Source organism: Oryza brachyantha, chromosome 3 (assembly GCF_000231095.2).
Source record: "Oryza brachyantha chromosome 3, ObraRS2, whole genome shotgun sequence".
In the NCBI taxonomy this organism is placed as follows: domain Eukaryota; kingdom Viridiplantae; phylum Streptophyta; class Magnoliopsida; order Poales; family Poaceae; genus Oryza; species Oryza brachyantha.
Window position 1 is genome coordinate 19723035 of NC_023165.2, and position 18434 is coordinate 19741468.

An 18434-nucleotide genomic window follows, 5' to 3' on the forward strand; every position below is an offset into this window, starting at 1 on the left:
GACCACGGATGCATTTTCTTGTCTTCGAAACTAGCTTTCAGGAAAATCAGAAAATGTATCCTCAAGTCTGACGAAAAGTATGAGTTTTTTTATTAGTTAGAATTTCTCCAGTTTCTAGCTGCTTAATTAGCTCTATCTTTCTTTTTTCTGTGTATGTATGTGTGTGGTTGCAATATATAAGAGAGGCTGTGACTGGTGAGGGATGCAAGGAGGGAGTCTGCAGCGAGGTGCATATTTCGACTGCAACCGTACCAATGGGGAAGATAAGCATTTCTTCAAGATCATGGTTGGTGACTTCGCTGAAAGCATGGTAAGCAAAGAGTTCATGGTTAATCACTTCTGCACTTTTTTTGGAGTCTTAAAATGCTATGAAGTGAATGCGTGTTAGCGATTTCATCAACTTCATTCGAACTTCTGTTTGTATCTGACTCCTAATCTTTACTAGATTAGGGAATTACTAAACTGATTTATGACAAACTAATGAACACATGCAGTTCAACCTTTTCTAAGTCCATCTCCAATATATGCAAAAAAAAAAAAATCTAGTTAGCTACACTGAAACTAGAGTATATGAAAGCATTTTTATAGCTTTCATGCATTTTTTTATTTGTTTATCATATTATATTGCTTTTAATGGATCGCTTGTGAACCATTGGATGAAGAGCAATTATTTATTGATTCCTCAGAATATTCAACAGCGATTCTCTAATACAGAACTTCCATGAGTGAAGTAATTAATTTACTAACCCTATACTCAGTTTCTTAATTAATTTAGTAACACCGTACATGATTTCGTAATTTAGCTCCATGAAAATGAGGCGTACTTAATTTTCATATAGACAGTGACAATTATCCCGTATTCTCGATTTTGAAAAAGCTAACCTCTCCATTCCATAATATAAAACTTTCCAAATTTATCTAAATTCACCAATATACCAATGTATATGTTTTGTATATATGCCTAGATTCATTAGCACATATATAAATCTAAGTAAGGTTAGAAAGTCTTATAATATGGAACGAAGAGAATACTATACTGCTTGTCTGCTTCCTCTCCAGTAAGAGCTGTGCTTTGTGTTTATTATGTTGCTGCAGACAATACCAAATGAATTTCTGCGGAATTTTGGGGGCAAAATACCAAAATCTGTTAAACTCGAAACACGCAACGGCCTCACCTTTGATGTTCAAGTCGCCAAGGATCTTGGCAGGGTATTCCTCCAGTCAGGTTGGACTTCATATGTTAGTGCCCATGATCTGAAAACTGGGGACTTCTTGGTATTCAAGTACAGTGGGCACTCTCAATTGAAGACTCTTATCTTTGATCCAAATGGCTGCGAGAAAGTATGTTCATATCTTGTCAAGAAAAATGCTGCTCACAGTCAACAAAATGAAAACAAGAAACGGAAGCAAAGGGAAAACTCAAACAAGCTGTCCAGGTCTCCAATGAAGCCATCAGGTCATACAAGTAGTAATGTTAAACTTAAAAAAGAATTAAGAATGCAATTTGATTCCCTTTACATCGTTTTTTGTTTTTTGTTTTGCTTTATGTTGTTGCTTCATCTTGAGAAGATGATCTTGTACCGGGTTGCATCCTCCCAAGACGCACACATCTTGATCGTTTGCAGAGGAAGATACTGACAGAGAAAGTGAAAGCTCTTCATTCTGAAACCCCTATCTATGGGTATGTTATGAACAACAGCAGTATTCGTGGAATTCCTTGTACCGTGGTGAGTTAAAGTTTCTGTTCTTGGATGAGTATTCTTAGGGTCTCTTCGGTTTGGAGGAATTTTGCAGGAATTGTGAAGAAATTGAACTGTTTCCTCTGAAATTCCTATAAAATTTCTGTGATCCGAAGAAGCCCTTAGTTGTTTCTCTTGTCCTCTGTTTTCTTCAAAAAATCATATTTTGTAATGTATTCTCTCAAAGTTTCATCCTTTGCCATAGAAGGTTATATGATGGAAGAGACAGGCTATATTTACTAGTTGTATTTTATTTCATTTTTGTTTCAGCTTTCATGGCTAAATACATCTTCCCTTTGTAATTAGGTAATTTCTGCAAATTACGGCGATTTATATCTCCCATTTGAGGATGGAACAGTGGTGCTTCAGCATAATGGCAAATGTTGGAACGTGCGGTGCTGCGTTACCACGCAAAACTCGAAAAGGCTTTTGGCAGGTTGGAAGAAGTTTGCAGGTGACAACAAGCTGCACCCGGGGGATATCTGCCTCTTCCAGCTACTGGAAAACGAGAAGAAATACGTGATGAATGTCCACATCATTCGAAAAAAAATGAAAAATCTGACGAACTGGGCTCCCTCTCTCTCTGCTGCTTTTGTTGATTCTTGCAACTGTGGGTGGAATTCCTTTTTCTGATTTTGCTGATACGCTATCTATGTTGTGTGACAGGTTTCCTTGTAGTATCAGCAGTTTATTACTCCTAGTCATGGCTTGCTTTGTTTTTGCGCTGGTCGATCGTGTGTGACTGTACAATTTACAGGCCGTAATTTACCACTTCGATTCGTGTCTTGGTCATCTCATCATGTATCTTACTTACACTAGTACGAAAATGATCATTGCCGGCAACAAGTAAGGCGTGTGAAAAAACGAACATTTCCACGGGCGCACAGCGTTTCATCTGCGAAAACATCTAACGTAATGGTGATTGCCAACTATATTATTTTAAAATAGTTGTTTCTAATTTTCTTTTGGTGCCCTTGTTTTAAATTATCTATCGTTTTTCGGCAATGCTCTGGTGCATTTTAGTGCTAGTCGTCTGTTGATTAAAAAATGATATTTTTATACTTTGTTAATTATTTGATTTATATTTGCTAATTATTTGATCGCTTCTATTCTTTTCTTCGTCCAATCTATATCGTTAATTGGACGAGATTAGTTTTGTACAACTTCCACTCTGCATCGTTAATTGGACGGCTGCATAGTCCAATCTGCCGTGGCATCCCATTAGGTAACTTAGGATCACAATAAATATGAAAGACGATATTAACCTCTTAAATTTTTACTACACCTAATATTGTTTTGATAGTATAATTTAATCACAGTCGTCCGATAAAAATAAATCAACGGTGTGGTTAAATTCTACTACAACTAAAATACATCGGAGTCAGCCCCATCGTTTTTTATTTGTCCAAAGTTATTTTGATCTTTGATCATCGATTTTTGCAAATTCATATAATTTAACATCATGATATTTATATTAAAAATGTCTATCCCACTCATTACAACTATTTTGGCAAATCACTTAACCCCCTAAACCAATTTTCGGCTCACTCACACTCCCGAGCTATTAAAAACATTCGTCTTACTCCCTAATCAGTATATATGTGGAGGCTAAATAGTTGGAAGGAATCCCATCTATTTAGGGTATTACCACACGACAGGAATCTAAACCGTATAAACACTCGTGTTACCATCATTAACTTTCTAGCTCCTTTGCCATCGCCGTAAGTTTACTGCCGATATCTTGCATCGACAATTTCTCTTTTCTGTTTCTCTGTATGTAAGTCGCATTTGCACTGAAATTTAGTAGTACCTCTTAGCATTTCTTTTATTTTTTAATTAAACATAGGTTGGGAGCACTGAGTCTGATTTAAATATTGAGGTTCCAAATTTCCAGCAAATAGCCATGAAAAATTTTGAACATTGATAACCGTGTTGTTTATGGCTTAAAAATGGCAAAATTTGCTACAGGCCATCGAAAAAACGCGTAATTAGCCGGTGGTCATCGTAAGATCACGAATTTGTTGCAGGACATCACAAAAATATGGTAATTAGCTGGTAGACACTTCGGCCATTATTTTATTAATTTTAGAGTAAAAAAATTTAAAAATGACGAGATTGTCCTCGGTGGCCGGGTCGCCGCTGCCGCCTGCTTAGTCACCTTGTAGGCTAGGGTTTGGGTGTGGTACGACGTTGAGACCGACTAGGTTTGGTTCGACTGGATCCAGTCGGCATAACGGGTTGGCCACCGAGGACAATCTCGTTATTTTTAAAATTTTTGACTCCAAAATTAATAAAATAATGGTCAGAGTGTCTACTAACTAATTATCATATTTTTATGGCACCCTACAGCAAATTCGTGATCTTACGATGTCCATCGGCTAATTACGTGTTTTTTCGATGCCCTCGTAGCAAATCTTGCCTAAAAACTTTTAGCTTAAAGTATGACCCTTGTATTATTTGCTCATCCCTCCGTCTCAAGATAATTTCAACCATAAATTCGTTTTTTTATCATTGTCGTCATTTTCTATAATGCTAGTGGTGTTTTCTTCAGTGATCTCCACCATGGTATAGTGGTAATTTACAAACTGCAAAGAAATTTAAAGTATTTCCAAGAAATTAAACTAATCCCTATGAAATTAATTTCTATAAATTCCCTGTTTTACATCTCAGAAGCATAGAGTATCTAGTGTTGGGATAAAAATGGTTGAAAAAATGCTTAAACTATTTCTGTTACCATATTATCCGTAATATTAAAAATACCAAAACTAGAATCATCGGACTAAAGCCTCGGAAACAGCATATCATAGGCTAAGCAAGTCATGGCCATGTTTACATTAGAATTTAATCTCATGGACATATATAATAGTGAAGGTTTAATGCATTAACTAACTAATTTGAATACTCCGTAACATATATAATATAGCATCAACGTTGTGGTAGTCCGACGCTAAAGAGGAACGCCTACCAAAAAAGTGTTATTTGCACGAAGTGTTCATAGATGGGTCGCCTATTAAAATTGATTTTCATAGATAGGACTTAACCAGGTTAATACTATTTATTTTCACAAATGGCCTTTCGTTCGGTCCGGTTGTAAAATTAGCGAGTGTCTCCAACAATGGTTTTGTATAGTGATCCATTCTTTTGTTGGTTAATAAGCGGTACAACTTAGACCCTGTTTGTTTACAGGGACTCCTGTCACGTTGAATTCCAATCACATTGAATATTTGACACTAATTAGAAGTATTAAATATAGACTATTAATAAAATTTACCTTATACTCTGAACTATTTCGTGAGACGAATCTATTGCCTAATTAGTCCATGATTAGCACATATGATGCTACGGTAAACACTTGCTAATCATAGATTAATTAGGCTTAAAAATTTATCCAATGAAATAGCCTTTATTTATACAATTAGTTTTGTTATCAGTCTATATTTAATACTCCTAATTAATATCTAAACATCCGATGCGATAAGAACTTAAAAAATATCACTGATCCAAATAACCCCTTACAACCAACAGTGAAATTACAGCGAAAATGCTGAAAACATGTATCACATCAGATGTTTAGACATTTATTATAAATAGTAAACGTAGTATATAAATAAAACCCATCTATAATCTTAGACTAATTCATGAGACGAATCCAATAAACCTAATTAATCCATAATTAGCGTATATGATGCTACAGTAAATATTTGCTAATTATGGATTAATTAGGCTTAAAAAATTTATCTCGTGGATTAGCTCTCATTTATGAAATTAGTTTTTTAATTAGTCTATGTTTAATACTTTAAATTAGCATCAAATATCCCATGTGACATGTTTTTTTTGCCCGATCTAAACAACTTTTCAGCAGTATTAAAAAAATTAACAAGTGATAAACACTTGTGCTTTTTTCGTGTCATGTCACTTGTGCTTTTTTCGGTTCCGATGCACGGCTAGGGGTGTACGGAAAAAGGTTAGTGAGTGCCAGGTGATAAACACTGCCAATAGTAGCAGTACAGATTTTATATTTTCCAAGATCGACCCTTGTCTCCCTGGTTGGAGCTAAACTTTTTAGCCTAAAGTCACAACGGATATTTAGACACTAATTTAAAATATTAAACATTATCTAATAAAAAACCAATTTCATAAATGAGTGTTAATCCGCGAGACGAATTTTTAAGCTTAATTAATCCATAATTAGCAAATGTTTATTGTAGCATCACATAAGCTAATCATGGATTAATTAGGCTCATTAGATTCGTCTCGCGAATTACCCCAAGATTATGGATGGGTTTAATTAATAGACTACGTTTACTATTTATAATAAATGTCCAAACATCCGATGTGACTAGAGGGTAACCTTTAGCCCCTAGAAACAAACACCCCCTTAATGCCGAAAATAACGGGCCTTTATAAGAAACAAATTGAGATCTCGTACAATGCCAACTGCAATGGTCGTAACGAAACACTAAGATAAAGTGCCACGATTATTATGCTGCAGTAAACCTGCCCTGCTTTTCTTACGTAAACGATACCACAAAATTTTCGAACCCTTGTATTTACATCAATTAACCAATAGTGTAATTGCTTAAATCATAGTCACACTACGAAATGCATTTGAACCAAATCCATCTGTAGTACTATAGCTCATTTATTTACCTACTACCTCCATCTCGAATGGTAATGTCTAAAATCTATTGTGTGCCACTGTCTTTATCACTGTTCTACGATATACCGTCGAGTTTGTTAAGTTCTATGATATACCCTCAAGTTTGCTGAACTTCTATAATATACCATTGATGTCAACAATCTGTCTGTTAGCCTCAATTTCTATTAAAAAAGACGAATTTGCCCTTAGAACACTAGATCCACAATGTACTGCACTACCGTTTGTCATATATGGTACTCATGATAGTGGTAATAATTGTAGAGAACCAACAACTTAAAAAGACATCATTGGAAAAAACCATGAGAATATTTTTAATATAAAATATGTATAATAAGTTGTAATGTAGAGGTAGGACTTCCTCCATATTTTCTCTTTTAGCCACTCGGCAACGCCGTGGAACTCATCGGCTCCGTGGTGCCTCACCTCCCCTGCCTCTATCTTGCTAACAAGTAGGGCCCAACTGTGGGTATGACCAATATCTTGTGGTGATGTCATGAAAATCAAGGTCTTTAAGGGTGTTTTCCAAAAAAAAAAGGTTATGCATCGTGTGATGCCATACCGACATCTCGGGTCACATAGGTCCATTTCAAACAACCCAAGTAATCCATCAAGTCACATAATCTGACTCTATCACCGCTTCCCACCCCACAAACCAAATTTCACAAAGCATAGACAAAGAAATCTACGCTAAGAGAATTACCTTACATTTGCCCTTGGGGACGATAGGTTGAGGCTTGGGAAGACGAAGGTGGTGTCATGATGAGCCAATTAGTTAGGAGGCAACGGGACAAAGGGGATCAATGGTTATAGGTGGTAGTGGCAAGATGAAGCGAAGGAAAAAAGGGATGTGGTGTTGGATTTTATAGCCATGGCAGTAGGGGGTGACAAGAGAAGGGTTGACTCCTTAGAAGTCTAAATGCAGAGCCTAATATAGGTCTAGACTTTGGGTCGGTGATATGTTTACCGCAATGGTGTGCGGTAGTGGTTGGGGACAAGTTAGAGGTTGAGGACATGACATGACACTAAGCGTGGCAGACCTTGCTTCCTCCCCTGATTGTTATTGTTTTTCCAAGAAGGAGTATTATGGAAAAGGGGTCAGCACAAGGATCCTAATGGCCTGATTATGGCCCTTATTAAAGGAGGCCATCGCTGGTGAGGACCTCACATCCATGTTTAGGAGGGGCTCACACCAAGTAGCACTGATACATCTTTACTAAGCTAGTGTGCACCATAGCGGGATGACTCGGTCTCACATAATTGCCCTATTCTCTATGCTGCCACATAGGAGCTCATCGCTGAGCTCAACAAGGCCCATTACAAGTAGCATGAGATGTTGTTGTCGTCTTTAGGCCAGTGCCGTTGTGGAGGTGCTAGGCCTCATGGACATGCTTAGCTTCCTCTGCACCGTCCTAGGGCACTCATCCACCCTCGCACGAACGAATTTTTTGTAGAAATATTATTTCTTTAATGGAAAATCACAAGATTAGAGGCCACGTACCCAAAATCGCGAGAATGAGGGCCTATCGACTTCCGACAGGTCAATTGGGGATCTGTCGACATGCGGCATGTCGACAGGCGCCTATCGACATGCGGCATGTTGATAGGCCGACCCCTGTCAACATACAGCATGTTGACAGGCCTCATAGCAGCATGTTGACCCCATAGCAGCTTAATCGTTATTTGGACTGCTCATACAACTTAATAGCAATCGTTATTCGGACTGTTCATACAACTTAATAGCAAGGTAAAAATTATAGTATATTGTAAATTCAGTTTGGTAATTTTGGTTTAACGGTAATATTTGCTAAGTTCACATCTATTGAGAACTAATTGTACTTATTTACTTTGACAATCTTACATGTCACTATATAAAACTACATAATTAGGATATTCATAACTTGTATCAATATATAGTTGTATTATGGTTTTATCACCCGAACATGACCTGTTTGGTTGTATCGTAAATTATTTAGTGTTAAATTTAGTACTAAATTAAGCTAATATTTTAATAAATATTACCGTTAAACCAAAACTACCAAGCTGAATTTACAATATACTACAATTTTTACCTTGCTATTAAGTTATATGAACAGTCCGAATAACGATTGTTATTAAGTTGTATGAGCAGTCCGAATTACGATTAAGCTGCTATGGGGTCAACATGCTGCTATGGGGCTGTCAACATGCCGCATGTTGACAGGGGCCTGTTGACATGCCGTATGTCGACAAGTCCCCAATCGACCTGCCGGCCGTCGACAGGCCCTCATTCTCGCGATTTTGGGTACGTGGCCTCTAATCTTGCGATTTTCCATTAAAAAAATAATATTTCTACAAAAATTTCCACACGAACTCTATAAGCCCGTCTCTATGCTCCTCCCCCATGGTCTAGAGTTTCTTGAATTGATGGAGAAGATGATTATGAGAGAGAATGGATTAAAGGAGATGGGGGACACTTTTGTACAAATATTTTGAAAAATATATCACAAGGTAATTAGAGACGTATCTCGAATAATTGTAAAATTGTATTGGCATGGTTTAAATTTCATAAATTATAATGACATATTTTAGAACCGAAGGAACTATAATGACCTAAACTAATTAACCACAAGCTAAAAGTGAGAATTTACTAGCTCCGTACTCCACCCAAAAAGACTACATTTTTACATTTTTAGTTCTATGTTTGCCCTAAAAAACTTCATTTCTAAACAATTATTATATTGAAGTGTGATAAAGTAGGGGATAAATGTATTTATATTTTTTTAAATAAAATGAGAGATAAGTGTATTGGGATTTCAAAAAAAATAAAGAGTATTAAAGTCTATAGTTTTTTGCATGTATACGTGAGCAGGTAAAGAATGAAGACATTTTTTACGGATGGACTAGAAATTTGTTTAGAGTGTTGCCATTTGGTGGCTACCAGGGTTTCACTTACCGTGGCTACACCCCTGCTGTGGCTTTGGTGATAGCGCGGTTACCACGGATATCATAAAAATCATGATGAATTTAAAAACTAAAAATTTGAATTCAAATCTCCACGGTAAACGTGGTTACCGCCGGTTTCGCACGGAAATCGTGGCTAATGCTTACCGGAACCATGCATGAGAACGACGGAAGCTGTGGTTTTCCTCGCGGTTTTTGTAGCTGAAACTGCGGTTACCGCGAGGAAAAGAAGGTTTAAAAACAAGAAAATTTGTGAGATGTCAAATGCAAAAAAAAACTTTAAAAAATCTAAAAAAATACAGGAAAAATAGAAAACATATTTTGTGACTCTATTTGTGACATTTAGGAGATGTTAATGGAAAAAAAGAAAAAATTGACCATGACCTTTTCTAAATTCTTGACATTGCAACTTACAACATACACTGTCATATCACCTTTCACCAAATAATTCGCATAACAACTTCATTTTGATTGCTGCGTCACAACTATACCTACTACCCATTACTAAGAACAAAACTATTATGTATGTACTAATATGCACATATAATTTTTCTTCATACATATTTCCCTATATCTATCGTTATATATTTGTATTTCAATATTATGTGCCCTGGTGTCTAGTGTAAATTAATAATGACTTAACAACAGAATATTCTTAACCATCTTCTTACGAAATATTATTGCAATAAGCTATTTTTAAATTTTTCTCCAGAATTCTCGGTTATGATTTTTAATTACGCTAAAAATACACTTTTTCATGAATTTCTTTAACAAAACTATACTATATATATCAACCTATACAACATATGTTTTTCCATTAAATTTTTTAAAATTTTTAAATTCTCCTTAAATTAAAACTCAAAACCACGGGACATCCCTTACCACTTTCCTATAGAGGCCCCGGTTACCGCGGTAACGGGAATCCTAGTGGTTACTCAGCCCGATGTGCTTCATGCCCTGTCTTTTTGCTTTCTCTTTTTATACTTATAAGTTAAAATTTAAATTTTTAATCATAAATTTGAAGTTGATTTTGATAATTTTTTCATCGTAAAAGCTTTTAGATTAGTAAAAACATGTATATAATAATTTTATTGCAAATAAAACCAAAAATCACCCATATAGTCCAAAGATTCACATGTTTCCACTGGAACTATCGCTATATAGCCTGAAGTCCCTGGAGCACCTCTGCCCGATATTCTTTCCTTTTCTCCTCTGAGATTCTGCCTAGTTTCTTGATTTCTTCCTTTCCGGCCTGATCCAAATGGGCACGCTCAAAATGGGCAAGAACTGCAGTGTGTGCAAGGAGTGGCAAGAACACTGCTACTGGAGCCATATGGCTGATGACAGTAAGCACTTCTTGAAGCATATGGCTGGGGACTTCACCGAGAGCATGGTGAGTAATCATCTCAAGCTAGCTTCCGTTTATATGGAGTCAGCTTGGGCAATATCTATCTGTATGCATTGTCGTGTTTTTTTTTAAAAAAAAAAATTCTCTAGTTTTTACCGCACCCTGTAGATCAGCTCCTGAATATGTAATCTCAGTTTTTACCACAACCAATAAAAGTTTAAAATGCAAATAACTCATTCTCTAAGTTTTCTTTTTGAATGTGTTTCCATGGTAAACACAAGCGTGGATCCCTGATTATACCTCAGAAGAAAAAAATGAAGCATGGCAGAAAGAGCTAAACCAATTGACCTGTCACTATTGCAGACCGTGCCTGCTAGATTTGCAGACAACTTCAACGGGCACATCTCCGAGGAAGTGAATCTGAGGCCCCCCAGCGGCAAAACCTGGAGCATCGGAGTCGCCAGCAGTGGCGCCGGCGAGGTGGTTCTTCAGTCCGGCTGGAAGGAGTTCGTCGACGGTAACAGCGTACAGGAAGGCGACTGCCTGCTCTTCAGGTACAGCGGAGTCTCCTCCTTCGATGTGCTCATCTTTGACCCGTCCGGCTGCGAGAAGGCGTCGCCGCACTTCGCCGAGAGCCATGGCGGAGCTGGAAGAAGTACGCCGGAGCTGGTGGAGGAGGCAGAAATAATGCTGACATTGGCCATCACCACCACCACCACCTGGAGATGACACTCCACAGGAACAGCGGCAGGAGCGTCCCCAGAGCATGTAAGCGCTGTTTATTCAGTGATGACACAGGTATGTAACGCGACACTATAGTCCTAAAGTATTTTTTCCTTATGATAAGATTTGATTAAAACTTTACTTTTTTTATCGTTTAGGATAAGATTTGGTTAAAACTTTTCGTATATAATTTTTTCTCTCTTGTAATTAGACTAATCTTTTTTTTCCAAGCCCTTGTATTTAGCCTAATCATTTATGAGAAATTATCGATGGTCGAAATTTTATAAGCGTAACTAAATCTTATCGTAAAAGATAAATACTTTTCGATGATGGAACTCAATCTAGTCTGTGCATGTGCCAAACTGCAGATCAAGATGAGTGTGAAGCGAAGGAAGACGACGATGACGAAGATGTTGTGAAGGGCGTGGTAGAAGGGGGGTACTACTTCGGCAGGAACGGGCGGGTGGGCGAGTACAACCTGAGGGAGGAAGACAAGGAGGAGATCTCGCGCTTCCCCGTGCCGCTTCACCCTGGGAACCCCGTGTTCGTGCACGTCATCCACGCCGCCCACATCCGGACCAGCCGTTATAGCATTCTGGCAAGTGATTCACCTTAGTTCTTTTTTTTTTTACCGTCATTGCTCAGTTCAGAAAGGTATATATTTTTTTTTCGAGCGTAAGGAGTGTTTGTTTGTAAGTCCTAATCACATCGGATGTTTGATACTTATTTTATAAATAGTAAATGTAGAGTATTAATAAAATCCATCCATAATCGTGGACTAATTCGCGAGACGAATTTAATGAACCTAATTACTCTATGTATAGTCTATTTAATGCTATAGTAAACATTTACTAATTATGGATTAATTAGGCTTAAAAAATTCATCTCGCGGATTAGCTCTCATTTATGAAATTAGTTTTTTACTAGTCTATGTTTAATACTTCAAATTGATGTCTAAACATCCGATGTGATACGTGGCTAAAATGTTTAGCCTCATCTAAGCAACCTCTACAAACCAGTCACCTAGAGGTTCTACCATGTTCTGCTGATGGCAGAAGTAACCAATACCATTTTCATTTATTCTAATCTAATAGATCAAATCTATTTACATTACCACGTCAAATACTATCAGTATAATATTTTTTTCCTACTGGTACTACAACTCTTAAAACGGTTATGGATTTTGTATACTACCAGCAGAGAACACTTCGGTCAAGCTCATGTCATTGGGTCCAGATTGTCCGCTGTTCATGTGAGGAGTATAGTAACAAAAATACCTAAAGTGTCAATATATTGCAGACACAATATTTTTTGGGTGATACTGTATAGTACTGTAGCAGTAGATCTGGTCCGTTTGTTTTAATCCAATGGTCTAAATTCCGGTTACTGTAGCCCTTTGCAGTAGCATGAATCCGGATTGCATGTCATTATATTGCAGTTTTCATTTCGTTTATTGGCTGGAATGGTGAGAAACGGTATTTGGTTTTTGGTCAGGGCATGTCGCCGGAGTTCGCCGGAAAATATCTGGGGGCGTTGAAGGAGGTGGTGCTGGAGAGGGCGAGCAGGAGGGCCCAGTGGCGCGTCATGTTCGTGCACCGTCATAACACCCGCGGCTTCTACGGCGTCGGCTGGCGTCAGTTCGCCGGCGACAATGGCCTCGCCGCCCACGACGTCTGCCTCTTCGAGCTCATGACGGCCGACGAGGCCGGCAGCCGCCGACGCCGGCGGCCGACGATGACCGTGCACGTCCTCCGGAGGGTGCGCGGCTGTTTCGTGCTGCTGCGCTGACACTGTGCCGTGTGTTTGGATTTGCAGCTGCCCAACCGGTGAACTGAACCCAGCTGGTCGCCTCTGCTTTGACCAACGTGTGTATCTATTCTATCTTTCTACTACCACTATGTAACGTAAGTATGAATGTACGTACCTGGTGATGGCCAAGCTTGCATCTCTTCTTCTGGTCCAATGGACGCAGATCTCGTGGTGCATGGGATCTCGATGAACATCAGTATAAAGTTGTTCTGTGTATCTCATTCACTTCATACAAAACCACAATGCTTGCAGCAGAAAAAAAAAAGGAACATGAAAATGCGGCGACAACTTTTACACAGATCTGAATATCTTAAATAAGAACAGAATGAAAAGGAACAGCGATGCAGCCAACATTTCACAACAAAATGAACATAATTACGGAGTAAGTGTTAACAATGGATTATTATAATGTCGAAATCGTGTTGACTGATGTTTTCATTTGGGGACTGGTGGACTAATAATAGGGAGTTTCTAATAGCTTCCGATTAGGCAGGGGAAACGAGCCAGAAAGGTTCTGTAACCCACAAAAAAAAATCGCATCATATCAGAGGAAGGACAGCACTGTTCAAGCCTCAATTACCTGCAAAACGAGGTGGCATTTCATGTAGGCTGGACATAAAAAACGAATACATAATAAGATGGGGACAATAATTTAGTTCTTTCATTACACCAAATTAGCATGATAAAGTCAATAATATATGAAATGGAGAGAAACAGAATTCTGATATTACAATGCATGTTTGGAGGATTTATGATAACATCATGGTCGAAAAATGTTTCTTCTTGAAAATGAACATAATTGGAAAACCTTGACAGAGACATTGGTACAGTCAATGTCAGTTGTTGAATACATAAATGTTGCTGCAACTTTCAACATATTATATATAAGACCCAATCATCAAAATTAGTGGGTACTGGGTACATACATGTTCTCTAGGCTTTGTGATTTTATCTGTATACTCACTAGATCTAAAGCTCAACATGCAAACATCTTACATCATCACTCACTAGCAACTATTATATCTTTAAAGCTCATGTCAACATGCCATATCACCTATAATTTATTAGATTCTAAAGCTTAATATGCAAACATGTCAAATTGTCATCCCCTAGATCATTTTCACAATATTTCAACATATACTCATCCATCATTGCAATATTAATGTATATTTATCCATGTATTCTGTAGCAAAGCACGGAGCATCATCTAGTTTGCAATAAAGATATGCCAGTAGCAAGCATTAAGAATATTATTGTTGAAGAAAAACATAAGAATTTTAGTCTCAGGATGTATATATAAAAAAGGTGTTGGCGGCCCAAATTTATGACATTATAAAGATAAAGGAACTTAGATATAAAACTTATATTTTTCACCATTTCACCCCAGTAAACCAATATGCTATTTCTTTTCAGCTATATGGATTGAATTAGCTGATTGCTCAACAAGTCAAGATTAATAAAATGACAGAAGTACAGTGCTTCAACATTAGCACCTTCACCATTCTTTAAACTGGCATCCCACGTGTCATGCATCATCTCCATTTCCTAACAGATCCCAACCACAGAAATCCTCAAGTCAACAAAACATTCAGTATTGCTTAAAAAAAAGTGTATTTGAAGCTAATTTACATGGAGAAAATTTGCTAACAAAGCAGTGACTAGCACAAATTATGCAGTCAAAATGAAAAAAAAAATAATGCAGCAACAGCAAACAAACCCATTGCAAACAGGAACAGGACTCTCTTATATTGTACATGAATAAATAGTTTAGACAATCCAATCAGAGAAGGAATCACAAAGCAAGGGATGGCTAAACAATGTATAACATGATGGTAACAATGGAACATTTCAATGATAGTAACTGCAACCGATACAGAAGCCATGAAATACCAGTATCATTGTGTCAAAGAAAACAAGTTTATTCCCATGATTCCGTTACAGTCATTGGATGTGCATTATTACTGTTTGCAGTGATGATCATTGAGCATGGGGCAGAAGTACCAATGATACATCTAGCCCATATTATCACGCATTAAAGTGTAGGTCACATAGCCATAACACAATTAACATAACAAAAACGCAAAGTAACATCTCACATGGCACATAAAAACGCTAAGTAACAATATATGCCAAATTTCAAGGGGAATATACAATCAAATTTATCTCCATCAAAACCTTTAACTGCCAAGGCCATCTAGCAGTAAATCCAACATACCAGTAAGCCCTAGAATGGTACACTTGTCACATAATTGTGCCTTAAGAGTAATGGACATCCTTATTATACAACTTCAATTGTTTGTTGATAAAACATAACAGTTAGGGAAAGGGGGGACATACAGCATCTTAGGGAATGGGATCCCAAATCATTCTTTATGTCCTCTTCATCAACCATCTTTCCCATTTCCCCCTATGAAATCCCAATTTTGATGTCCTTATATTAGTTGTAATGCAACTTGATCAAAGAGAAACTAAAAGACAGCATAGGATAAAGCCCTCACTCTAGTGTTTCACTTTGGTCATTGAACAACAGAATAAACAAAAGAAATCGGATTTCATGGCATGATGAGATTATATAGTCAAAATCTCCTAAATGTTGAAAATAGTATCAGTGAAGTTCTTTTTTTTAAAAAAAAAGTAAGCATCAGTTCAGTTAATTTAACCCACAAAGAATAGTTATGTTCACCTGGCAACAATCTCTCAAGCACTGGCACAGAGAGTTAGCACCACAATGAAGTAATTCTAGGAAGTGTTCTAAAATAAGGTCTATAAGGCCGCATACAAGGAATGTACCACAACCCTGTAATGCTTAAGTCACATAAGAAACTTGTTATACTGCTAATCTAGATTGAATGTTCATACTAGAGTACCTATGGTTTGGGTTAAGATAAGTAGCTTACAGTTCTTTTAACCTTGGAGAAAAACAAATGCACAACTGCAATCCTCAGCTAGTTATGATAGTAATGCCCATACAATTTAAGTCTGATCAAACAGCTACTAACAGGAAACAATGGACATGGAAATTCTAACTTAAGCTTCATAGATAACCCTACACATAGGCACAAATACACCATCACGGTCTACCAATTGAATTCAAACAGAGAAAACCTTAGCCACTCTCAGTAATTCCAGTGCTGATATATTATTAATAAGACGGTCTACAGTCCAGCAAATAATTTTACATCGAAATCAAGATTCCAAGCAGCTTTGCATATATGGCAGAAGCTCATCAAAAGCACCCCACAACCACCCACCCAAAGAAAAGCTTGAGAACCAAGATTAGCTGGCCATTCCACCAACGCATAATTAACAAATCATCACGGGGGTGTTATCAATTGTGCGAACACATAAAGTACGTATCTAGAATGGAAGATGCAATATTTGATTCTAACAAATATATGCCATAAGATGGTGGTTGATTGTATCACGATTCATGATCACTAACTTGCTAGCGATCCTGACAAGTGCGGCAAAAGTGGGTACCCTGGGAGAGCTCACAGCACGCCCGCACGTTCGCCGACGGGTGCCCGGTCAGCCTCGCCGCCACCGCCGCCGGCGACCCCATCATCGCCGCCATCGGCCTGCACGGGCCAAAACCCACCCGTCAACACCACGCCATCCAACATCTAGGGTGCGCGCGCGCTGTGTTCTGGTTACCTCGCAGCAGCGAACGGCGAGAAGGCCGGGACGCGGCGGCGTGGGGCGGAGGGGAGCGGAGCCGCGCGGATGCGCGAGGCGGAGGCGGAGGCGGAGGAGGAGGAGGAGGCGCGGCCGCGCACGGCGGCGAGGAAGGAGCGGGAGGCGGCGCCGCGGCACGCCATGGCCTTGCAATCCGTCGGACGCCCGGCGCGGGATTCCGGCGGTGAGGTGGGATCGAGACGGAACGACGGCTGACGCGGCGGCGCAAGGCCGGAGAATGTTAGGGTTTTAGGACGACGGCGGCACGGTGATGGGCTCTCCAAACCCACCATTGCAGGCCATGGGCTTCTTTCTTCACATGGGAGAGAGACAGACAGACTGGGCTCAGCCCATGGTGCTCTTCTTGAATCTTGATCTTGAATTTTTTTTCAACTTCGATGTAAATTTCTAGGGTTCAACAAAAATCAAGAACAGCAGGGTCAAATTTCTCGTTATTATTCACGAAAAAAAGAATCAGTGATAAATACATTGAATTTTGGATACGTCAGGCGTTCTCGCTAGCTAGGATGCAAAAGAAGGCGAAAAGAATCATCCTGTTCGTACGAACTAGTGCAGCTAGCAATCGATGAACTGGAACGCCTCCGGGTATCTTCTTGGTTTCTTGGACAGTCCTAGCTCCGGCGTGGAGAGAGGAGACAAACGATCAACAGTGCGCGCGTGCTTCCTCACGAACACGAACCTGAACAAGAACATGCATATGCATAGTCCTCTCTCCGTCTCAAAAAAAACCAATTTTTTATTTTTTACCTTCAATTTTTCACTATTCGTCTTATTCAATTTTTTTTATTAATATTTTTATTTTTATTAGATGATAAATCATGAATAGTACTCTACGTGTGACTAATTTTTTTCTAATTTTTAAAATTTTTTCAAATAAAACGAATAGTTAAACATTAGACACAGAAACCAAAGAATTCATTTTTTAACAGAGGCGTAACGTACCTTGGACTGCGAGCTCATCGATCCCGAGGAGTTCCTAGCTATATACTATACTATGCATTGCTGCTCCGTCTCTCGAAATGTCTGATACTGTATAATTTTTTATTTATTTAGCTATTTCTAAATGTATATATAGTTACGTGTGTGCGCGCGCCGTATTGCTATGAATTTGGAAAGGCTTAAAAATTACTCCCTCCATCTCTGAATGTTTGACGCCGTTAACTTTTTAATACACGTTTGACTATTCGTCTTATTCAAAAAATTTACATAATTATTAATTATTTTATATCATTTTATTTATTGTTAAATATATTTTTATGCATAATATATACTTTAGATATTTTATAAACAAATTGAATAAACTAAATAATCAAACATATATAAAAAATCAATTGCGTCAAACATTTATGGATGGAGAGAGTATTCTATTGTGGAATAGAGGGAGTGACTTGTCCTATAAGATTTAGAATTTACTCTATAATATAATAATTTCTACAACGATTTTTTTACAATCAACCAGCACTAAAGTTTCTCACATACTCGCTTTTCTAAATCAATCACAACTTTCTCTCATTTGATT

The 18434-nt window shown here is 38.1% G+C and overlaps 3 protein-coding genes across 5 annotated transcripts; 2 read left to right on the top strand and 1 right to left on the bottom strand.

Moving 5' to 3' along the window:
- Positions 1-202: 202 nt before the first annotated feature.
- LOC102717233 (putative B3 domain-containing protein Os03g0621600) lies at positions 203-2503 on the top strand. Its single transcript, XM_040521781.1, has 4 exons — positions 203-310; positions 1096-1468; positions 1567-1727; positions 2046-2503. Exons 1-4 carry the CDS (start codon positions 203-205, stop codon positions 2370-2372), a joined length of 969 nt encoding a protein of 322 aa, XP_040377715.1. The 3' UTR covers positions 2373-2503.
- An 8097-nt stretch (positions 2504-10600) lies between these two features.
- LOC102708505 (B3 domain-containing protein Os03g0622200-like) lies at positions 10601-13198 on the top strand. Its single transcript, XM_040522110.1, is given in 5 exon segments — positions 10601-10732; positions 11051-11333; positions 11336-11485; positions 11779-12008; positions 12905-13198. Coding segments are annotated over 5 exon segments (1089 nt in total).
- Positions 13199-13572: 374 nt separating this feature from the next.
- On the bottom strand, positions 13573-17218 carry LOC107303833. Of its 3 annotated transcripts, XM_040521641.1 has the most exons (4): positions 16874-17218; positions 16700-16797; positions 14713-14764; positions 13573-13799 (listed from the first exon to the last, which is right to left on the bottom strand). In XM_040521641.1, the coding sequence occupies exons 1-3, from the start codon at positions 17185-17187 to the stop codon at positions 14745-14747; spliced, it is 432 nt and encodes a 143-aa protein (XP_040377575.1). In that variant the 5' UTR covers positions 17188-17218; the 3' UTR covers positions 13573-13799; positions 14713-14744. The 3 variants fall into 3 exon arrangements, with proteins under 3 accessions (XP_040377575.1, XP_040377576.1, XP_040377574.1); XM_040521642.1 differs by lacking the exon at positions 14713-14764; XM_040521640.1 differs by lacking the exons at positions 13573-13799; positions 14713-14764 and having other exon boundaries at positions 16307-16797.
- Between the last annotated feature and the right edge of the window lie 1216 nt (positions 17219-18434).

Excerpts from the sequence above, each read along its gene's own strand:
- LOC107303833 (XM_040521640.1), bottom strand. The coding sequence starts at position 17,187 with ATGGTGGGTTTGGAGAGCCCATCACCGTGCCGCCGTCGTCCTAAAACC. Across the intron at positions 16,798-16,873 it reads TCGCCGTTCGCTGCTGCGAG|GCCGATGGCGGCGATGATGG; the intron begins GTAACCAGAACA and ends TGGCCCGTGCAG.
- LOC102717233 (XM_040521781.1), top strand. The coding sequence starts at position 203 with ATGCAAGGAGGGAGTCTGCAGCGAGGTGCATATTTCGACTGCAACCGT. Across the intron at positions 1,469-1,566 it reads GCCATCAGGTCATACAAGTA|AAGATGATCTTGTACCGGGT; the intron begins GTAATGTTAAAC and ends CTTCATCTTGAG. Across the intron at positions 1,728-2,045 it reads GTGGAATTCCTTGTACCGTG|GTAATTTCTGCAAATTACGG; the intron begins GTGAGTTAAAGT and ends CTTTGTAATTAG.